Consider the following 21,655-nt stretch of genomic DNA (forward strand, 5'->3'; position numbering starts at 1 on the left):
TGTTAGATATGCAAGTAAAAATAAAGAAAAACATGATAACAAAGGTGGGTTTGAGTTTTATCATTTTTATTTAAATTCAAACAAAAAATGCAGCAAGAAATACAAGAACAAAAGTTCAGTGAGCAAAGTAAACAGATGATGTTAACACTGCACTTCTGCAAAATGGCTAAAGACCGAAAGGGGCACATTTTCTACGGGACTTACTGCTCTGTAGGACAACACTACAGTTGCTGGAGGAACCACGGCTGCCATGAAGTAAAATAAGTAATGGCGGTAATGGCGAGAGCTGATACGGTAAAATTATACAGGTTCACTGGAATGTAGACAGCAACAAAAGGCCATTGTACTGTAAATACTATATAAGTCAAGCGTCTCACATCACTGGGAGGTGCTGCAAGTCACCCTGAGGTAACCGGAAAACAAGTAAGGGACTGGCTCTAATCAGGAACAGAGGCATGAGTAACTATGTTTCTTCCCAAATAATGCAAAACAAAATGTCACTTTATCATCACATATTCAAAACAACATTCAAAGACTGAAGCACAATGATAAATCTGTACGTGTCATTTAAAATAAAGTATATCTCAAGTTGGAGCAAAACCGTTCAAGTTTCAGAGGGAACCACTGAGCTATCTTTTAGGATCAGAAACAGTTCAAATGAATTAATGGACTAAATATGGTTTCACCAAAATGTTGTTTTTGTTTTGTTTGTTTGTTTTTCCCCCAATAATTTTGTCACCGTTAACGACAGGAAAAGCTGAAATAAAAAAAATCAAACCGATCCTGACCGTTAACTGTACACTTCGCTAAACCTCCATCTTTTTTAAATTCTGAGCATAGCCCAAAAAGTCCTTAACATAACATCTGCAGTCAAGCATCAGCTGTCACAGCTCTGCATGTACTAAACAGGCCACAATCTGACGTCGAAATAGCAAAACTGTCTGCACAGCTCAGACGCATAAGCAATATCACTTAGATTGTCTTTCACAGTAACAACTATAACTGTTTCAAATACACCTTTATTCATGAAACATCAAAAATAACTATTTACATTGTTGCTTATACATCATAGATTTCAAAGATATTTTCCTTTTTAGTAATAAAATACTTCAGTCTAGTGCTCAGGCTTGGGGTTAAGTGCTCCGTTATTGAGTCAGGCCTAACTATAGGAGTTCTGAGGTTCATGCTAAGCTGGTCTTGTGTGCTGCAGCCCTGCAAAGCTATGAAGCATGTAATTAGATACCAAACATATTGAACTGAATGCAGCTTTTTATTCAGAGGCTTAAGTTAAGCATGGTTATTGATTGCAAAGCTTTGTCCTTCAACAAAATGCATCATAGTTGAGTTCCGTATTTAAAGTCTGTCAATTTCATCAACAGCTAAAAACCTCAGGAACACATGCTAGCAGGTGTCTGCTCCGCAGCTGTGTCTCTGGCTGTTGTTTATCGCCTGCCTCTTTATGTAACCGGTTTTAAAATACAAGGCAAACTGGACAAGTACAATGATGGCAGCAGCAAGTTAAGAGCTTAGATGTAGTAATCTGCAGCTGAGTCACAATGCTAAGATGCTAGAGACCGTTAACCCAAATAATGGGTTTATAAAACCATTAATAATAGCACAGAAACCAACTTTGATTACGTATGGCACAACTTTACATCACGAAGCAAACTGAAATATGAAAGACAGCAAATAAACTCTAGTAAGGAATTAAACTGATGAGCAATCATATGCAGTCATGTATTTTTCTTTTTGCAGAAACCATTTGAACAGGACACAAAGACACTTGGAGCATCATTTGTCTTTTACCCTTTAAACTTAACGGTGTTAAAGTAATGTTTCCAAGCAAGAACTTGAATATCTAAATCTACTTACTTTCTTGAAAGATTAAATTTATCAGCTTCACAAATCTGAAGCCAGTCACAAGCACGGAGCCATTCTCAGGAATTGTATGTAAGTGTGCTCCCAGTGTACTTGAAGTCATACCAGTGTTAAACAGACAAGAAAAAGATAGACAGATGGGAAAGTGAGCGTGCTGTTTGTCTATAAATTATGCTAATCAACAGCTAATCTGATCAACAAAGACAAAAGGCAGCTAGGTGACACCTTTTAAGTTTGTCACCCAGATCCTTGTTTTCATATTTTAACTCTTCTGACAAAAAGTATTATTACACAGTTTAATAATACTATTATCCCAATATTTGCAGCATCCCTGGTTAGGATTAGTGACTGTTAAATGAATGCGTTAGATGTGCAGTCATTTGGTCCTCATGTCCAAGGTTAGGCTCATAGGTCAATAATCTCGCTGCTGACACTGGCAGAATCGTCATGTCGACTGACTTCCAGGTAACTGCGTGACCCCACAGGCCTCGCAGCTCTCCCTCGCACACTTTCAGAGTCTGGGGTGATAAACGGTCGCGTGTCGTCCACTCCATCGTCTCCCAAATGCCCCGTTGAGGTTCTGGAGGGACGGAGTGACACAGGACAGGACACTGATGAAGGGACACTTGTTGTCCCATTTCCAGCCCATCTGTGACCCTGGTGGGATGGCGTTGGGGGAGCAGTCACCTGCCTACTGGGTACACTGCTGAGAATGCTTCCCCCCAGTGGCATGGAAGACTCTGTTGGAGCCTCGCTACTCTCCGAGAGACACTGAGGATCACTGTTCCTGCGGAGCCAGGGCCCCTGACTGACCCCTGAGCCTGGGGAAGGGAACTGTAAGGTCTGGTTCAAAGGATGAAACAGGCTCCCTCCTTCAAGCAGGTGTTCTCTGTGCAGAGCTTCATCGATGCTGCGGGTCAGGTCGATGGGGGAGGGCGGCCGCAGGTCAAACTCATAGAAAGACAGGGAAGTATCCCTATCCTGATCCAGGCTGCCGCTCACCGAGCGCTGCGGAGGCTGGCCAAATGTCTGCAGTCTTAGGAGGGAGCCAGTAGAGCCGTCAGATGTGCCTCGCTCTGCAGAGTGGCCCCTATGGTTCTGTCCCCGGTTGCTGTCTTTGACAAGTGGCTGTGCAACGGCCTGCTCGTGGTTCTGATTTCTAATCAGACTCTTGCTGATATCAGCCCCAGGACGCTCCTGGCCAGCCCAGTTGTTAGGCACTTCTCCTACTCCTCCACCTCCTCCTCCCCCTACGCCATTACTGTCAGACTTCCTGCAGGGCTTACCCTTCAGGCTCTGGACTATCTTGGACCAGCAGGTGTGTGTTTGAGGGGAGCTTACAGAATGACTAGGGGATGCCAGGTCTCCCACTGCTCTTCCATCCTGGCCACCTTCTTCCCTTCCACGGCAACTCTGAGGCCTCCAGAACACCCACGAGCTCAGGAGGAGCAGGGAGAACCCCCAGGCTAGTTCCAGGAGCCGGGCCCAGAAATGCACTAGCCACCATCCCCAGTTGAAGCGTGTCCAGTCACCTAACACTCCGTAAAGCCACAAGATAGCATGGACATGCAACCCAAAACACAAAGCCCCAAGAACTGCACACACTGCCAGCACTCTTCCCAGAATCACTCCTATTCTCCTGCTCCCTGTCCAGGCCTTTCTCCGTACCTCTTCGGAAACTCCGGGTTGAGGAACAGCAGGGCAGCGTATACGTGGGAAGACATAGCAAAGAAAGCCCAGGCAGAGACCCAGACCCCAACACAGAGACAGGACTTGTAGGGTGACAGGCACCACAGGAGAGAGGGCTGGGGAGAGCAGATCAGCTGCCAGCAGCAGGGTACACTGCAACACAGTCAGCACAGCCACCAGAGGAGGCCGCTCCATGGTTGGCGGTAACGCACTTATTCCTGCCACCCTCAGTGCCAGCAGCGCCAGGGCAGCATGTGTCCATACCAGGAGGTGCAGAGGCAGGTTGTAGATGGCTGTAACTGCAGGGCGAGGGAGGAATTTTCGTGTGCCATAGGGATCAATGAGAAATAGAGCTGCTCTGAGGCCTCCAGCCAGAAACAGCAGAGCATTAGCCAGTGCAAGAGCACCACGATGAGGACAGTTTGCGCCAGGGGACAGTGTGAGGCCAAGAGCAGCTCCAGCAAACAGCAAGAGGAAGAGGCTTGCAGATCCGTAGACATGAAGTTCCCAGGCGAAAGCAAGTGTCCGGCTTAGATCACCCCAGTAAAGAAGTGTGGCATTAGGTGAGGAATTGGCACTGGGAGAGGGGGCTGGATCAGAAGTGGAATAAGGAGCTGGGTGAGGGTTCCTCCATAGCTGATGAGAGTGGTTCTTCTGAATAATACCATTCTGATATGTGGGACGAAACCGTGTTTGGGTGACTGGTACAACACTCGCTGTAAGACTGGAAGAGACCCCTAGAAAAAAAGAAGAACAGAGTTTTGATTTTCAAATGCTGAAATGCACAAAATATGCTATATTGTTCTGAAGTGATATTAATACAGATGTAGAACCTTTGACAACCACTAGAGGGGTTTAGTTCACCATCACAGTCATGAGCTAGACAGCTGAGACCTTTCAGTTGTGCAGAGTAACCTAATCAGCTCTGCAGAGGTGCATTGTCCAAGGTCTATCTACTCAAATAAGCCAAACTGTGAAATCAAATCAACTTTATTTTCCAGGCTCCAGATCATAAAAACTGCTTGTTTAGAATCACCATCCAATATAATAAAAAAGTCCTGGATGTTCTACCTCTATTCCAGTGGTTCTTAACCTGGGTTCGATCGAACCCTAGGGGTTCGGTGAGTCGGTCTCAGGGGTTCGGCAGAGCCTCAGCCGTGATATGCACGGCTCATTTTGTGCACCAGTAAAAAACATATGTATGTCTTGAATTTGAAAAACAATCCTATTTTATTTTTCACTAAAGAGGGGTTCAGTGAATGCACATATGAAACTGGTGGGGTTCGGTACCTCCAACAAGGTTAAGAACCACTGCTCTATTCAAATCTTGGCTGTTGTGGAGATCTCCTAAAATCAGGATCTTTTGAGCGCCACGTTTCTCTCTTCAAAATCTCTGAAATCACTTCCTCAGCCGCTTATCCAATTCAGGGTCACCAGAAGGTGAGGAGCAACATCGCCTGTCCACCATTGCATTAGCATCAGTTTTCTTGTCACTCTCATCTCTCTTTTCACTACCATCAGATGTATAACTGTTTCTAAGCATAGAAATAACAAAGTGTTCATGTATAAAAACAAAAGTCTAGAGACTGCATATCGCTTCCTAAAAATGCACATAAATATGGAATCCAAAGACAAGGCACCTGTTCTAAAACCAGTTTTAAAGATGAAATGTCAATCACCCAAAAACCCTAATATTCTATGCGAACAGCACTGCAAGCCGATCCTCTTGTTTATATTAGAAATGTATCTGACTAACAAAAGAGCTCCTCTGAATAACCGGGAAGCAATTGTCTGACTTAATTGGATTAGATTATGTAATTAACAAGGACATCTGTGTTATGCAACTCAGTGATGTGTCACAATACATGTATGATCCAGGGAAACTTCTGTTCACATTTAAAGTATTATACAATGCAAAATGACCTAATGAGACAAGACATCTTGGCAATATAACATCTCTGTCTGTGTTTCTCTTTCTCTCTTTAATATTGTCATGTTCACACACACTCTGTTTGTTCAAGGCACTCCACCTTTTCCTCCTGGAATAACTCTGAAACATCCAACAAATTATAACCAAAGGTTCATTCATCGCCGAGGTCTTTGGAAGCCACTTGAGTACATAACACTGGAGTATCACAGTAACAATACTACTATGTGTAACAATTTAGAAATAATTTAAGAAAGACAGCAAACATACACAATATGTGGAGTTGTTTCGCACCCATTTAAATCTGATGGATGGTGGAACGATACAATCAGCGGTAAAACACTCAAACCATCAACTGCTTGGAAGACTTTAAGCTCGCCCTCACCCTGTAGAAGACAACCATAAAACTGCCACACTAAATAATGACTCACTCCTCTCCCTCGCTGCCTCATTTTATCACGCACGCAGACACCACACACACAAAAATGCTTCACATGCTTGAGCATTGCATACAGATCACAGGCACACTTCTTTATTTATACAAAAGCTATGTTTTACTTTCTTCTAGTTTTTTTTTCTAACAGGAGCAAAATCCAGACACATTCCAGATGTTGTGATCACATTACACAGCTGGATACATTTAAACCTACCCCTGCCCTTTTTTTTTCTCTTTCACATATGCACTGCCAACACAGCTTCATATGTCCACATGTTGAAATGAGGTGAAAAATAACTGGAGACCACCATGTGATTGGATAACACAAGCCAAGAAGTCTGAGTTCTCGGACCACACCCACCTTCGGAAATATTTTATGTTTGAACACCGGATAAAGATACCTCGTATAAGGAAGATACAGATACGTTAGAAATTAAAAAGAATCTATGGCAAGGGTTTTTTTTTTATTTCAAGCACACACCTATGACGTTTTTTGATTGAACCTTGCACTACTGAAAATCTACTGTGCTGACAAAATCAGTCCCCAGTCAGGTATGTAGACACAAAGAACACAAATCATCTTTGCGGTAGTTCCTGTTTCAGTAAGCACTTCAAGAACTACTTGATAATATATACAGCGTACTTGAAATTAATGCTTGAAAAGGATTTTTTGGGGGGGGGGGTATGACAAATCTGCCTAAATTTATCATCACATGACTCACATGTGAAAAAAAGGCATATTTCCAAACACAACTATGGGAAAAGGAGTGGCTGCAAAACAGTGAACACAACATTTTTATCATAATTTCAGATCAGTTTTCTCCAGTAAACTAAAAAAGTCTTAAAATCTATTTTACTTTTAATCCTTTTTGCAAGTAAATGGGAGAAAGATTCTCACTTCAGTCTTCCCTTTCTCCACCTGAGAGACGGAGTTTGATGTAGTTTCGATAATCACTAGAAACACAGTTATGGTGAAGTTTTCATTTACGCACTTGTGCTGTAGCCTAACTAGCCACTTTCCTTCGAGGAGCTTCCCAGTGTGTGTGTGTACATAACTGTAAGCATGTTCATTATGGTAGTTAACGTTACTGTTTGATATACGGATGGGTTTTGAGTTTGAGTGCATCGTTGTTTGTGCTCATCAGGTTATCTCTGCAGGTCTAATGTACGTGCACGAACTGAGGTTCATATGATAGAACTAACCAGTGTTCTGCTTTTTATTATGAGCGCAGCAGCTGCTACCGCTGTCATGACTGAGTATGAAAGAGCAAAACAGACCTCGGACCCTTGCCCATTATGTCACGGTTAAGGATCGGCCAAATGGCTTTGGCTGAACCAACGTAAGCTAATGTTGGAAAGAAAAAGAGTTGGCTCATGCTTACAGAACAAAAACCTGAGTGCGCTTCCTTTAAAGGTGCTCTGAAGGAGAGTCCTGCTGTTTAAAAGTCATAACGATGTTATTCTTACGGTATCTAAGAGACTGGGTCATGTGTCCCACGTGTCAAGCTTTTCCTTTTCCATTTACTTTTCCTCATCTCCTCTCCCCTCATCCCCTTTCCTCTCTGCATCTGGTTTTCATTGCCATCTCCACTCCCTGCATTTCCTATGCCAGTACCTTTCTTCTGCTTTCACCCACACCATCTACTCTCTCATCGGTATTCCCAATAGTCTCTTTTTTAGGCCCTTTGCCCCCCCCCCCCCTTTTTCTCTTATCTCTTTGCCTGGCTGCAATTCTGCCCACCCCCTCTTAAGCTTGCTCTCTCACCTCCCTTGCTGTGTCTACCCACACATTACAACCCCACTTTCCATGGAAACGTGTGTCTACTTTTCCCCTCCTTTGAAGACTTTTTTTTTTAAATTCTTCCAGTAAAAAAGTCCCAGCTGCACAAATAATTCCATTTTGAATTACCAGAGGACACAGGAAACAGAGAATACAAGGCTCTTGTTTCTTACCTATCTTCAGCGACTGCACTGTTGTGCTTGCAGCATGTCTTCCTTGTTGTACTGTTTTGCTGAGCTGAGTTGTTGATTTGGCAGAAAGAAGCACACTGGGTGTAGAAGTATTTGTCACTTGTAGTTTTGTGGTGTTTGAATGTGAACTCTTCTTGCTTTGGGTAGTAACCGGCTGTGCTCCAGGCTGGAGCTGTTTAGCAATAGAGCCAGTCGCGGTAGATGAGGGTTGGGGTAATATCGCAGCATCAGAGTCCTGCTTTGGAGTAACTCTGTCAGTGGAAGGAGTGTTTGGTCCCAGTTCACCTAGAATTTTTCAGGAAAGGAAACACATCGAGCATTAACCCCTTACCTGAACTTAAATTCAGTTACATTTAAGGCTTCAAACAATTATTAAAAACAAGATAACTGAGATAAACTGATTCAGTAAATGATCCCAATCTTAATACTAACTAGCATAATAATGATTATGATTCTCATGTAACAACCTAGCATTTTTGATTTCTCACCTTTTAATTGCACAGTCTTAAGTGTCTGCTGTGTTACCACAGAGGACAGTGGGGTCATCGCTTTCTCACTCGCTACTGTTGTAGAAGTGGCGCTGGTTGTGCTGGTGGTTGTCAACAAAAAAAGGCGAGGCTTCACGGTCTGACTGTCCAGTGGTGGAGTTTTTACATCAGAAACCTTAGAGACCGCAGTCTGTGCCTGCGGACGATACTGTGCCATTTCATCATCAACTGTTGACAGAGGATCGGGTGATTCCTCCTTCACAAACATTACCGTTGGAGCAATACCTGATCCCAACCCTTGTGAATCAACACCCTGCTTCTCTTTAATTGCTTCCTCCTTTGGATTCGCTCCTGTCACTGTCTTATCACCTGCAGGCTCAGCCACTTCGGCAGAGTCCAACGCAAGTGGAGGTGGAGTTGAGCTTTTTGTAGTGGCATCTCCCTTTCTGAAAGCCCTGCTGAATGCTAAACTGGCTGTGTCAGTTCTGGGCCTAGAGGCAGTTGGTTGGGTTACAATTAGTCCGCTGCTAAGGTTCTGTGTGGGAAGGGCAGATTGAAGAGGGCGGTTGAACTGTGTCACCGATGGATGGAGTCTTTCCCTCTGCTCCACTGTATTTGTAGTTGTTAACCTGTCCTGTACTGTAACTCTGATGGGCACATCACTGCGTCCCCTGGGAGGCAAAGATGGCCAGAAACGAGGAGTCTGCTTGGTTGGTGGAGGTGAAGAATCGCTAGGCAGGTCCAGAGAAGAGAAGGAGGAGGAGTAGCCGATGACGGTCTGAGCATCGGCAAAATCGATGATGGAGCTGAGCAAGACCAGGAGCATGAGGGACATGGGAGCCATGGTCTCCCTCTGAGCGCTGAGCAGTGACTGGTTCCTCTGGAAGTCTGTCTGTCACACCATCCTTTCACTGCGTTTCTGCTGAGAAAAACAGGAATTGTGTTAATTTCGTGAACACATTACGCAAGCACAGATATACGAAGCACTGCGAATATGTAGACACACCACGCAGGTGCAGGAAACGTGTTTCAAAACCTACTTATATTGCATCAGATCAATCTAAAAGGTTTAACTTCTGAGTGGCGATTCCTGTATTCTTACTAATTTACCAGCAGTGGTCTGAAGCACGCCATAACAGGAATTGTGAAGCAAGAATTTTTGGTCATGTCTGATTTAAAGATTATGTGCTGTAGCCTTTGTTGTACTGATTCAGAAGGTAGGTCAGTGAAACTCCCACTGAGTTTTAGGAGCATGACAACAGCAGACACACAGGGTGTGGTAAGGTGTATGGTTGCAGAGGACATGGGACACATAAAAGCATAAGTTCAGCTTGTAAGTTATATAACAAGTCACACCATTAAAACGATCGAGCCAGAAAAGAAAATCAAGTCACAGATGGTTTTACTGCGTGGCAGATGGACTTGTTAACTTTTGTCCTCACTAGCTGTTCCATAAAACTGATACTTCTTTGGAGAGAGTATCAGTTCCTTTTTCCTTAAAAATCTTCGGTCCAAGCGTCAGGACTCTGCTTTCTTTATTTGCTGTTATGTTTAAGCCGTGGATGCCAGAAGCTGACAGCTGTAACACCGAGTGTGGTGAAGCTCAGGGAGCCCAGTGACACGTAGAAACCCCCAGGCCCTTGAGGATTACACAATCCTACGAGTCATCTTGCCAAACAGCTGGCAGGCACGTCCCCTAAACAAGCTGCTCTTATCCAAAAAAAAAACACCCCTTTTCTTTCTCTCATACTTATATAAATCTCCCTTCACACCAGTTTCTACCTATGACTCACAGCAGGAGATAACCTCAGGGATGAGAGTCAGGACACTACTGCTGAAACGTTAGGAGGGAAAGTACAGAAAATAGACATCGGTGCCTATGGGGGAATTCATTCTGCTGCTGATGAATCACCTAGGGTCCATTCACAGCCACAATCTTTAGGTCTCACAGGAATTACTGCAGCTCCACACCACGGCTGACGTTCATTTTGTGTTCATGAACATATGCAGTGTGTGAGTAATCTGTGTGAGTGTATGGAAAATGTGTATAAGTATGTGTGAGTCCGGACCACGGGTGAGAGAACACACTGTTGTTATGTGAGGAAACGTATACTGGTCTTTTGCAAAACACAGTTTCTCACATGGGAGCTTCTGAAGGGAAAAAACTGTCAATGAGTATGGTAACATAAGTGCTTATAGATCTCAATCTCCACCCACTCACAGTAGCCTCTGTTTATTTTCTTTCCAGTCTCAACCCACCTCTTCTGCTCTGTCTTGTCAGATTTTGGCCAACTCTAATTTCCCCCCCTTTTCTTTTCTTTCTTTTTATCCCTTATTTAACTAGAGCTGGTTTAGCAAAGGGGTTACTGAGAAAGTCCTAACAATAGAGCGATGAGTAGGGGAAAAAAGATGATAGATGTAAGAATGTGGAGATAGGAAAGTGGTTCAAAAAGAGTTTGGGCAGGAGAGGAGATGGAGATGGAAGCCTGGCGTGATAAGTTAAAGCAGGGGTGTCCAAAAATTTTTCCAAGAGTGCCATATTTATTAATGGAAAAATCACCCAGGGGCCAACAATTCTTCTTGCCTTTTTGGAAGCATAAATACAATTTATTTTCAATAACACAAGAGCTGTCATTACGGTGATCAGGTGAGTTTAAGCCTTAACAAAATAAATGTACTTTTCATTCACATATGGAGAGAAAATAACATAAAGATCAAGCTGTCGGGAATACCTGTAACTTCAGTGAAGCCGCTGAATATCAGTATCTCGGGTCAATTTTAAATGAGACTTAGATAAAACACATGGGCTGAAAAGAGAAATTACACTTTGTTAATTCTGTTTGTGGTGGTGGACCATAAATAATAGATTTTAAGGCAGGATCGAGGGGCCATAAAAGATCTGACCTAGGGCCGCCGGACCGGACTTTGGACATGCCTCAGTTAAAGGGCTCCGGGACAAGATTAATACTGAGAATAGCAGTGATAGCTGTAAAATTTAGACTAAGATTGAGTGAATGCCGATAGTAAGGATATAAATATCTGAGAAAAAAGAGAGTCACACAGAAACTATGTTTCAGGATTAACGGGTTTGTTATGGAGAGCTGACACGGCCATTTATCCAGGAAGCCATGTGGAGAAACTGATCCTACTTCACCTTTCTTCTGAGGTTAACTGGCAGGTGTGCAATCGCTGGCACAAGAACATGAACAACCTGACTATTACCACATATCGTTTAGTAAACATACCATTATCTTGATCTAAAAGCAAACCAACATGTGTCAGTCTGTGTGTATGAGGGGAAGCAGAACAGAATAATGAGTCTCAAATGGCATTTGGCTTTAGTGGCGAGGGAGTAACATTCTGCTGCTGTATTTGAAATGCTGTCAGCATTAATCTCATCTCCACACATCATCCAAAAGAACACAGTAACACACACTGAAGCGGCTCTCCAAAAATGTTCTCCTTCACTGGATTTGAGCAGCATGACTAGGAATTTCCACTGAACTAATACGAGTGGAGTAAATTTAAGCAGAAAGGCACCTCCTCGAAGCCTACGAACAAGCACATACTCCACAAAGCCTAGATCAGTGCGATCATCGATTCTGGGCTAGTGTGAAATCTGCATCCTCTTAGCCCATCTTTAACACACAGTCCACACACATACACAAATAAGACAGTGCATCTCTCTGTGACTGTCCATGGAGGGAAGGCAGACGTGTGCATGGTCTGAGTATTTTTATCGTGTTCAGCCCCCGGGGGCCACAGACAGAACACATCACTCTGTATTTCATCTGCACTGTGTTGAGCATGGTGTGTAGATGTCGTCACGCTTTCCTGCACAATGTGTGCTTTGTCCAGTGCAGGAAATGCCCATGGATTATATATCCAATAGTACAGCAGCATGCAACAATCTGAAGATTACTGTAAACTCCTTGCCCACACTATAGACCTGCTGGTTATACAATCATATGATTCAGTACTACAACAGCTGTTACTAATCAGTTACTAACCATTGCAATTGCGATGTCATGTCTACAGTAATGTATTACAATGCAAGCTACTGCTTAAAGTTTGTGTAGGGAACCGGGCGGGGGCAGTTTGAGCATTAAAGTCTTTGGAGAATCCCCCTCTTTCTTGGTTATGTTCTCTCTCACTTGCTGCCAGATTGAAGACAGTCTGGCAGAGCAACATTCCCACTGATTTGAGTGGACATTTCAGTGTAAGTCTGTGAACAGAAGGATTTGTGTCTTTCAGTCTAATGTGCACTTGTCAGGTATCAAACTTCAATACTTCTTAATGCAACGTGTTCATCAGGACAGAGTATAGATAACTGTCCAGTGCTGAAAGTGAGCACTCAAACACCAAGGTCTGATTTGCACTTGTGTTTACTTGAATTTTTCCAAATTAAATCCCATTTTTTTATTCATTTAGAGTAGATTGTTTTAGGTGATAGTCTTTCATGCTGGCTCGTACTTAAAAATTTGTCTTCTTCTGAAAAGATTTGTATAGAAAAAAAAATGTTTTTGTTCTCAGTAACTGATACCTTCAAGCAACCAGGCTGTTTGTGGGGTCATCTCTGAACCCATAAAGTAATACTCTTTGGCTCTATTTGTGCTTATCATACCAGAACTGTCTAACTCTAAAAATGCTCTAATGTAATGACATGTGGTTTGCAAACAGAACTTAAAGGACAAAAACTGTAATAGGTAATTTTTCTGTACAAAGTTGTTGTTTTTTAAAATATTTTTTCATTGATGCTAGAAAAAAGAAGGCTTGAGATGATTATTTTGGATGTGACAGAGACGGCCAAGTCTGACTCTAAAAACATACGCTTACTGGCTAACACTTTTCATTGACGACTTTTTAACCAATGAGTACGTGGTTTTATACCACAGATCATCCTTAATTTTGAAACACAGCATGACCTAGACTTGCAAAACAAATTTTCTTTTTGTCCAGTATATCGCAAATCCGTTGACTGAACCCATAAATGCAGCAAAGCACTGGAAAGCCATTTTAGAAGTCTTTCTTGCAACCAGACTATCCTCATCTAGTGACCTTCAGACAGAATGTAGCTTTAAGGCACTTAAACAGTCGCTTAATTTTTCCTACTGAATTAAATTGTTAGCATACAAACACGCTCACAATGTTCTAGCTACAATGCTAGTATTTGTAAAGCTGAAAAGCTGAAGCTGGTGTAATTATAAAGCTGATGTTTTGTATATAAATGGTTGAATAAAAAAAAACAGCCTATTGGAATAACTACAGGGTTGCCTGATGGTGTCATAGAAACTTAGGGGTGTCTACAAGAGTTGTTGCAAATAAGTCTAAAAGGGAAAATAAGTCAAATTTAATGACAAGCCATCCATTAGTTGGCAAGATATTCCAGATACAACCTCCCTGTGGCGCTAGTGGAAAAAAAATGTAATGAGCTTACTGCCACTGCCATTCGTATGGCTTAAAATCAAACATAGTCTCAATCTGTTTATATGTGAAGATACGATCACTTGTGCTACATCTATGTCAGTATAGGTAGGCCTCTCAACTATAGACAAAGATCTCTGATATCTTAGTTGACCTGTAATATTCAGTGTTGATGTGAGCGTCTTGTGAAGAAGGCTTACTTATCAGAGAAGCATTCATCCACAGAGAAGAACTCAGCCAAAAGTTTTTTTTTATGGTTCGTTCTGGAAAACCCTCGTCTTCTTCTTCTTTCAGCTGCTCCCTTCAGGGGTCGAATCATCTCCCTCCATCTTACCCTATCCTCAGCATCCTCTCCTGTCACATCAGCCCTCTGCATGTCCTCCTTCACTACCTCCATGAACCTCCTCTGAGGTCTTCCTCTTTTCCCCCTGTCCGGTAGCTAAGTATTAAACATCCTTTATCCAATATATCCACTATCCCTCCTCTGCATATACCCAAACCATCTCAGATTTGCTTGGTAACTGGCCACTCCCAATGAAAATCTCATGGGAAGAAAACTTAAAAAAATGTAACTTATAGAAAGAACGAAAGAAAGAAATAAAGAGGCTGAATGAACAACCAAAGACTGGTGTGTCACTGTGTAACTGCTCGCACATCTGCATACTCTACAGATGTATAACTTGTTTGTACTGCATATTGGTGGGTGGAGAAGTAGGACTGTGAAGCAGTGTGTGTGAATTAGTGTGTATGTGAGACAGAGAGAGAAAAAGTGAGAGGGGGGAAATGAAAGAGGGAGTAAGTGTGGTCACGTTGGTATGCAACTAGTGGGGGAGGTCGCTGGTCTGACCGTTAAAAAATTCCTCACCTTGAAACAACATATGGATTACAAACAACTCTCAACTTGCCACCACATAAAATTTTTTTATTAAAAAGTCCCTAAACTGATATTTTTAAACTATTTTGATACATTTAAAGCCATGACCAAACTCTTTACATACATTATAGACTAACACCATCCATTTATCTCTTGATGCAAACCACAGCCTGTTAAAGATGCCTCTCTCGGGGTCTAAACTACAGCAGAGTAACCGACCACACACCACAGACATGCTATATGAGGAGAAGAGGGTCCTGAACCAATCGCCTATGTCTTTGATCCCCAGTTAAAGCGGATGTCCCGCTTAAAATTGCTGAGCCCCACAACATCTTTGAGTCATGTTCCGCCTTTACACGAGCCACAGATCAAAGGCTGAAGGTCAGGCATAAAGGCTAAGGCCCCAAACTGCACTCCACACATACAAAGAGACACATCTAGATAGACAAAAATAAAACACAGATTGGCAATATTAACATTTGACAGGTGACAATGGAGAAAAAGTCAAGCAGATTGGACAAATATTCACAACTTGGGAGGAACCTTAATTTCAAATTAGCACTCACACGTTAAACACTAAACACGCCCTGAAAGATAGCGAGTCTGATGACAGACTAAGATCACTGCCAAACCGTGTCAAGCCGCAAAACACTTCAGGAAAATAAGCTGCAAGCATCGCAAGTCATAAACTGTTGGCCTTTTACTGAACCGCGGCTTTACTTAAACCCCAGACACTCACATTGTTACAGCTGCATGCAATAAAACTGTGTTGTTTGCAAGCAGGTTATGTGCAAAATAAAGTAAGCAGCTATATTATCTGCATGGACATCTTTGATTTATAGTTACAAAGCATTTAATGCATATTTTATCTTCCCACAGATAATAAAGATCTGCACCCATATAAGAGATGTGGGCAGATCATCTTCTGGGATGAATGCTTCACTAATATCTTAAGCTGTGCCTTATTTTCCAAAAGGCTGACAGTTCAGGGCTGTATAATTATGGGATGTTTTAACTGTCCTGCTTGTTTAAAGTTCTCTGGTCGAGTATGAGTGACTACTTGTAGTTATAGCGCACCTTTTATGGACTGTATTGTCCCACGCAAAAGTTTTTATGGAGCTTCTTTGGAAAAGGATAAGCCTTTTTTCCCCTCCTTGTCAGCAGATGAGGGTGTGTTGGTTCTTTGTTGAAATTAAGTTCTGTTGCATTTCTTTCTGCTCGACTACATCCACCAGCACTCTGGAGCAGCTCATTGAGAGACGCACTCCACTTCTTCGTCTTCACCTTCCACTTAAATCCCGATAAGGCATGGGTGTGAATCCAGACCATCTAAACAAGGGCCGCAGCGCCTTTGCGCATATGGCTTTGTTGGACGAGCCTGCTATCCTGTGTAAACACACTTAAAAACACATGTCGAGCACCTGGCAGCAAGGGACAAATAAAGAGATAACAGGGCCCACTCCACTTGTTGCTGTGTCACCAAAGAAAACAGCCTTTTTGTATGCTTACTGTCTATTGAGCCTAAACAATTTCCTTTTACGTTTGAGTGATTTTAAATGAATTATGTCCCAATTATCATTATTATTATTATTATTACTTGATAGGGGTGATTTAAGACCAGCTGTATATATTTCATGTTGTTAGTTATGATGAGCAGTAGTAACGACGTCACGTTACCGTCCTGACTGCGGGGACACGCGGTCGCGAATGGCTTTAATTGGCAAAATTCACCCAAACTGCCGCTTTTTCTTACACGATGTGAGATGGGGGTGATAAGGCAGTACTCCCTCTAACTTCGCACATAAAGTTCAGTACCGCAGAGGAAACCAGGTACAGATAAAGGGCAAAGATTAACGTGCAGCGTATGCTCGCCTGTAAACCTGAGCCAACGGCTGACATCGCGGCACAGGTAGAGACAGCGTCACGCATATCACTGCGCAAAGACGTCTCGCCGCATAGCAGTCAACCAACAACTGTTACCGTGAGGGTTTGTCCGTTACAAGCAACAAACAAACATACCTGCGGGTCTGCGAGGCTCCGAGTCGATGGCGTCCGCTGCGGCAGGGCTATCAGGACTAGGACATCCTGAAGTGAAAGCAAAGGTGTCGTCCGGGTTTACCTCGCACGCAGGATAACAACCGCCGGAGGTGGAAGTTCAAACCGGTCCTCTATGGGCACAAAGAGAGGTTGCCTTTCAGCAGCGTTGTATCGTTGCCAGCTTTCTAGCCACGAGCAACTGAGGAGATGTACGCCCCCTCCGACTGCTCCATCTCTCTCCAGATCGCTCCCTCCCTCTCATTTTTTTCCTCTCTCAAAAGCGGATAAACGCGACTGCCTACCTGCCAACCTTCCGCTTGGCACGCCTGTTACGCAATAGCAATAGGACGCGCAGCTGAACCTGAGCTCCGTGTCACCCCGTCTACCTTTACAAAGCAGCGTGTTTAGACGATGCCCAGTGGAAATATGACGACACTGCCACTGACATCATCACACAGCTTGCTGTAGTATCCAGGTTCTGGGGTTTTTCCTCGGATTATAGCTGAAAATTGGCTGTTATGCGTTAAACCTAGCCGTTAAAGTGGCCGGGAAGAGGAGTGGAAACAAATTCATATTTGCGTGGAGAGGTGAGGATACACCTGACATTTCTCTGTGCAGTACGGACTGTCAGTTCGGTGCTTGAAACTCTAGCCTCCAGCTCCTCTTCACTGCCCTCCAACTGGGCTTTTGTAGAGGGGAGGAAGCCAGCCTGAGCCAAGCTGATACAGTTTCCTCGTGCTGCACCCTGGCTCAGTGCCTTTCCTTCACCCACCCCTCGCCCGATTGTCTCTCTCTCTTGCACAAACAAAACATTTTCTAGTTTGGACATGCTGTTGAGGCTGCAGCTTTGCGGTGACTGTGACCAAACACAGACATAAGTTGACAAGTTTACTGTAGACATTAATCCTGCTTAGGAGCAGGTCTCATTCCCAATCACCTGTGTATTTGTCACTTTCGCTATATTGTCTGGACAGTACATCTGAGTCCTAAAATATCCTGTGCAGCTCAGAGGATTGTTCCTAATGCCATTACATTATTACTGAGCAAGCAGGAGACACGTAAGGGTTTGAACAGGTGGCGCACACACATTTCTGCATTGTTATCACATTATTGTACACTACCTGGATTATATCTAATCCAGGTAGGGAATGAGTAACCTAACCCTGCATACTTTAAAGCACCAACCAAATATAGAAGATTAGGCAGTGGGTGTCAGCCTGATTAGAATATAAGTACAGCAGGTATTTTTTGCATCTCACAAGTACTATATAGCCTGAATTGAGTGTTGTCTGATGTAAGTAAGGGATTAAATTCACACATTTATTATAACTTGTGGCCAATATAATATATTCTTATTGGGTCTGTCACCTTCTCTATTATTTACTTCCCTTCCTACCAGACACGGGGACCCAGGGGTGTTTCCAGAATTTTTGAAATCAGGTGGCACAAGGGAGTCCAAACAAATAGGTTGGAAATTAAACATAACAAATAAACCTTTAAAAAAATATAAAAAGCAAACAAAAGCAGTTGGAAACTGGCTGAAAATTTGATGAGGGATAACGATTTTAACGTGCACAGACAACCTGCCTCCATAAAAACGCACTAGGAGACACAGCTGCCCTGTAATAGAGCTAATAAAATATAGTGTGGTTACAAGAGTAAATGTGTGTCATTTTACTACTAGAAGTAAAAGTAAATAACAGTGTCTTACACATTCTTTGTTTACAGCTTTCAAAGTAAGGAATTAGGGAATTATAGTGGACAAAACCACTGTGACATATATGAGTGGGAGTCCATCTCTGGAGCTTATCCCAGCTGTCATGGAAGGCAGGCAGGGTACACCCCGCAAAATTTGCCAGTTTGTCACTTTAACTGCATGTAATAATTATTCATCATTACATAATCACATATTTACATAATGAACCTCTTTGGCCATGCTATAATTTCCACCCTTGGTTACACAGCAGGGGTGCGATCAAATTCTGGGGTGGCACATAAAAAATAAAAAGTTTTTAAAAAGTTTTCTCTAAAATATTTTCATACCAATTTTGTGTCATTACAGGTATTATAAGGAGTTTACTTATTGTTGATTATTTAAAAAGAAATTGAAATTCAGATACATTTGTATTTATATTTTTCTTTCAACATGACATCAGTTTTTCATGTTTCTTGCTACTTTCATGCAGTATTTTTCTGGCTCATATGGAGGCTTTGGTATTCCTGTTAGCAAAGATGTATTTCTATCATTATGATGTTGTGTATGTGAACTAATAAAAATAAAATGCCTAGATGCTTTCGCTTTCTCTCGTCTGAACTTTGAACGGGCGGGACCTCAGGGGTGTTCATAAGAGGTCGGTTTCTCACATCATCATGTTGAGTTTAAACTGAAAGTTTCTTCTTCTTTTTTAAAGGCATGCCCCAACAAGAAGTGTCTTTTCAACGGTTTTCCACATTAGACATTAACCCACAGCATTCACAAGTATTCAATAGCAGCTGACACAGAAGACTTGCCAGGTGTGGTCTTGGTTGTCATCTCCACCTCAACTCTCTAAACATGAAGATTTTATTTGCTTAAGACATACCTCTAATTTTGCTTTTATACAAGTATCACATTACTGATTTTCCTCACAAAGACTGAGACCCACTCTGAAAAAACATGTTCTCATTTTCAGTTAAATAATTATAATTTTCCTTGACTGAGAATAAAATGACCCAAATTGCATGACTATGCTTACATCCACAACATCTGTTCCATTAAAACAAGCAAACCATGTAGATTACATGTATGTGGAGCTGGAAGCCATTAAATCATATGAGAGATTTTGAGTGGGCATTAAATACAATCAGAGGAGAGTTGTATTTAAACCTCACTAAATTAACTTGCTTTTAATGGCAAACAGTAAACTGCACATAAAGCTCCTGCTACCTCACACCCATAAATACTGTGGGTCATATTTCTATACCACCTTTGTACAGGAATGTGGTCATTTGAATTGATACTGGTAGGGGTGCTGAAATATAACCCTGAAGCAGACAACCTGTTTCTTCCTCCCAATTTATAAGGGATTAAACCTTAATCGCAGCAAGCCAAGCAGAGATCCCATCAGATGGTAGAAAGTATTAATTTTCTCCACAAAATAAGCCTCTTTCTTTAAGAACAGCCAACACCTTCATATGCTAACGTCCATCCACACACTCATGAGTTAGAAAAGCTTAAGATCTAAAACACTGCTGCCGGCACTGTGCTCAAAGTCTTTCTCTCTGTGGCTTCCCTTCACCCATAAGATTATTCTTTAGAGTCTAGACAATCTCCCCATCTCTGGGCCCCCAAAACAGACTTCCATGTGGGGACTGCTATCCTGTCCATCACAGCTGCCTCCAGCAGCATTAGATTACACCACATCTAGTAAATCAACATAGTTCTCTTTAAATTTGATCCAGTTTAGCTAGTCTGTCAGATACTGTTATATAATACTGCCTGTTACTAATCAGAAATAATAACATCCATCACTTTTAGTGGGAGACAGAAAATGTGGAGGTAAAGCACACAGAGACCACTTTTGAGCTCACACCGAGGAGAAACAGAATCAGAGGTCGAATAAAAATAGTTCTTAGACAGAGTATTTCAAAGTTTTTCTTTGGACATTGGCTGCTTTTTCACTTTTTTGTACCTGAATATTTTCAGAGGAATGTTTTGTAGTTGTTAAACCACTTAACACTGACCTGTGAATCATTAAAGCACAGAAAACTCAACTGGAATGAACCAGTGTTGTGTCTACAAATAACAGAAAACCTAGCAAACAGGGAAAAAAGTTTCTTCACTTTGTTACTAACAATCTGCTACAAAAACACATCATTTGTTGCAATTTTTCTCTCACCAAATCTGCAAAAAATGCCACTGGCATAAAATTTCCAAAGATTTCCAAACACATTTATAGCTGATGTATGATATCTGAAAGTCATTTCCTTAAGAATTAGTAAAAAAAGACAAATATACACCAAAGCTCAAATGTCCTGCAAAGCGGAAGCTGAAGAGCTTGTCTCTAAGTAAAACAGTGCAGTGTTTGCTAACGTGAATCGTCCAGCACCAACTCAGACAAACATAAAAGTGTGCCAGTACAGCACGACGATGTTTCCATCCACTTCACAAAGATGCACTGAAATCTTCAACACAGTCACGTTCCTTTGGCCAAAAATGTGTGTCCACTAAACATAATGAGTAACGAAGGCTTCGGGAAAATGGTCATTATACTGGACAAAAGATATATTGTCCCTCCAGGCAGTTGTTTTTCCAAAGTGGAAAAACCTGCATGGTACACAAAATGTTGCAGAACTAGTCCTGAAGACTACTTAAAGAAATGACAGAGAGTTCAGTTAGAATTATACTAACCCTGTTTTTGTCTTATATACTAAATTTCCACATTTGCTCATTTCTGTAAATCACTCCACTCATTTTCCTAACAAAATATAAGGAAATGAGGGGTGGCTTGAGACTTTTCACAGCACTGCTACGCACATTTTTTAAATATTCTTAATAGTGTATGTGTACTTGAAATGTCTATATTCAAAGGACATATTTTTTTATACTGTGGTTAATCATTTCCTACTGTAAGATTAGTTTTGATTTATAACCATCTGGACGAAACCTGCAAAATTAAATCAAATCACAGGTGAATTAGGTCTATGTATACAATTATGGTATAAACTACTAACTATACAAGTGTGCCAAAGCTTCTGTACTGGATCGGATTAAAATCTATGAATGTACCTATATGAGAGAAAATTCAGTAGTACAATTTATCCGTGTCATGCATTAATCTGGGAATATGATATGACAACGGGTTTCCCAAACTTCTCTGTAGATCAGGTGCGATAAAAACAAGCTACTATATACAGCTTATGATCTGTTTCAGGAAATTGAGTTAGGCCTT

General features: G+C 42.0%; 1 protein-coding gene across 2 annotated transcripts; it reads right to left on the reverse strand.

The window, feature by feature from the left end:
• Nucleotides 1–45: 45 nt before the first annotated feature.
• LOC134619591 (proline-rich transmembrane protein 3) lies at nucleotides 46–17,470 on the reverse strand. Of its 2 annotated transcripts, none has more exons than XM_063465515.2 (4): nucleotides 16,707–17,470; nucleotides 8,390–9,311; nucleotides 7,884–8,186; nucleotides 46–4,304 (listed from the first exon to the last, which is right to left on the reverse strand). In XM_063465515.2, exons 2-4 carry the CDS (start codon nucleotides 9,231–9,233, stop codon nucleotides 2,284–2,286), a joined length of 3,168 nt encoding a protein of 1,055 aa, XP_063321585.1. In that variant the 5' UTR covers nucleotides 9,234–9,311; nucleotides 16,707–17,470; the 3' UTR covers nucleotides 46–2,283. The 2 variants fall into 2 exon arrangements, with proteins under 2 accessions (XP_063321585.1, XP_063321584.1); XM_063465514.1 differs by having other exon boundaries at nucleotides 8,390–9,308; nucleotides 16,707–17,469.
• Between the last annotated feature and the right edge of the window lie 4,185 nt (nucleotides 17,471–21,655).

Source organism: Pelmatolapia mariae, linkage group LG20, assembly GCF_036321145.2.
Source record: "Pelmatolapia mariae isolate MD_Pm_ZW linkage group LG20, Pm_UMD_F_2, whole genome shotgun sequence".
NCBI classification, from domain to species: domain Eukaryota; kingdom Metazoa; phylum Chordata; class Actinopteri; order Cichliformes; family Cichlidae; genus Pelmatolapia; species Pelmatolapia mariae.

Bases quoted from the DNA above. Each gene is read 5' to 3' on its own strand.
- LOC134619591 (XM_063465515.2), bottom strand. From the start codon at position 9,233: ATGGCTCCCATGTCCCTCATGCTCCTGGTCTTGCTCAGCTCCATCATC. The intron at 8,187-8,389 runs GTGAGAAATCAA...GAAAAATTCTAG, and splicing joins TAAGACTGTGCAATTAAAAG to GTGAACTGGGACCAAACACT. The intron at 4,305-7,883 runs GTAAGAAACAAG...CTTTTTTTCTAG, and splicing joins AGTGCAGTCGCTGAAGATAG to GGGTCTCTTCCAGTCTTACA.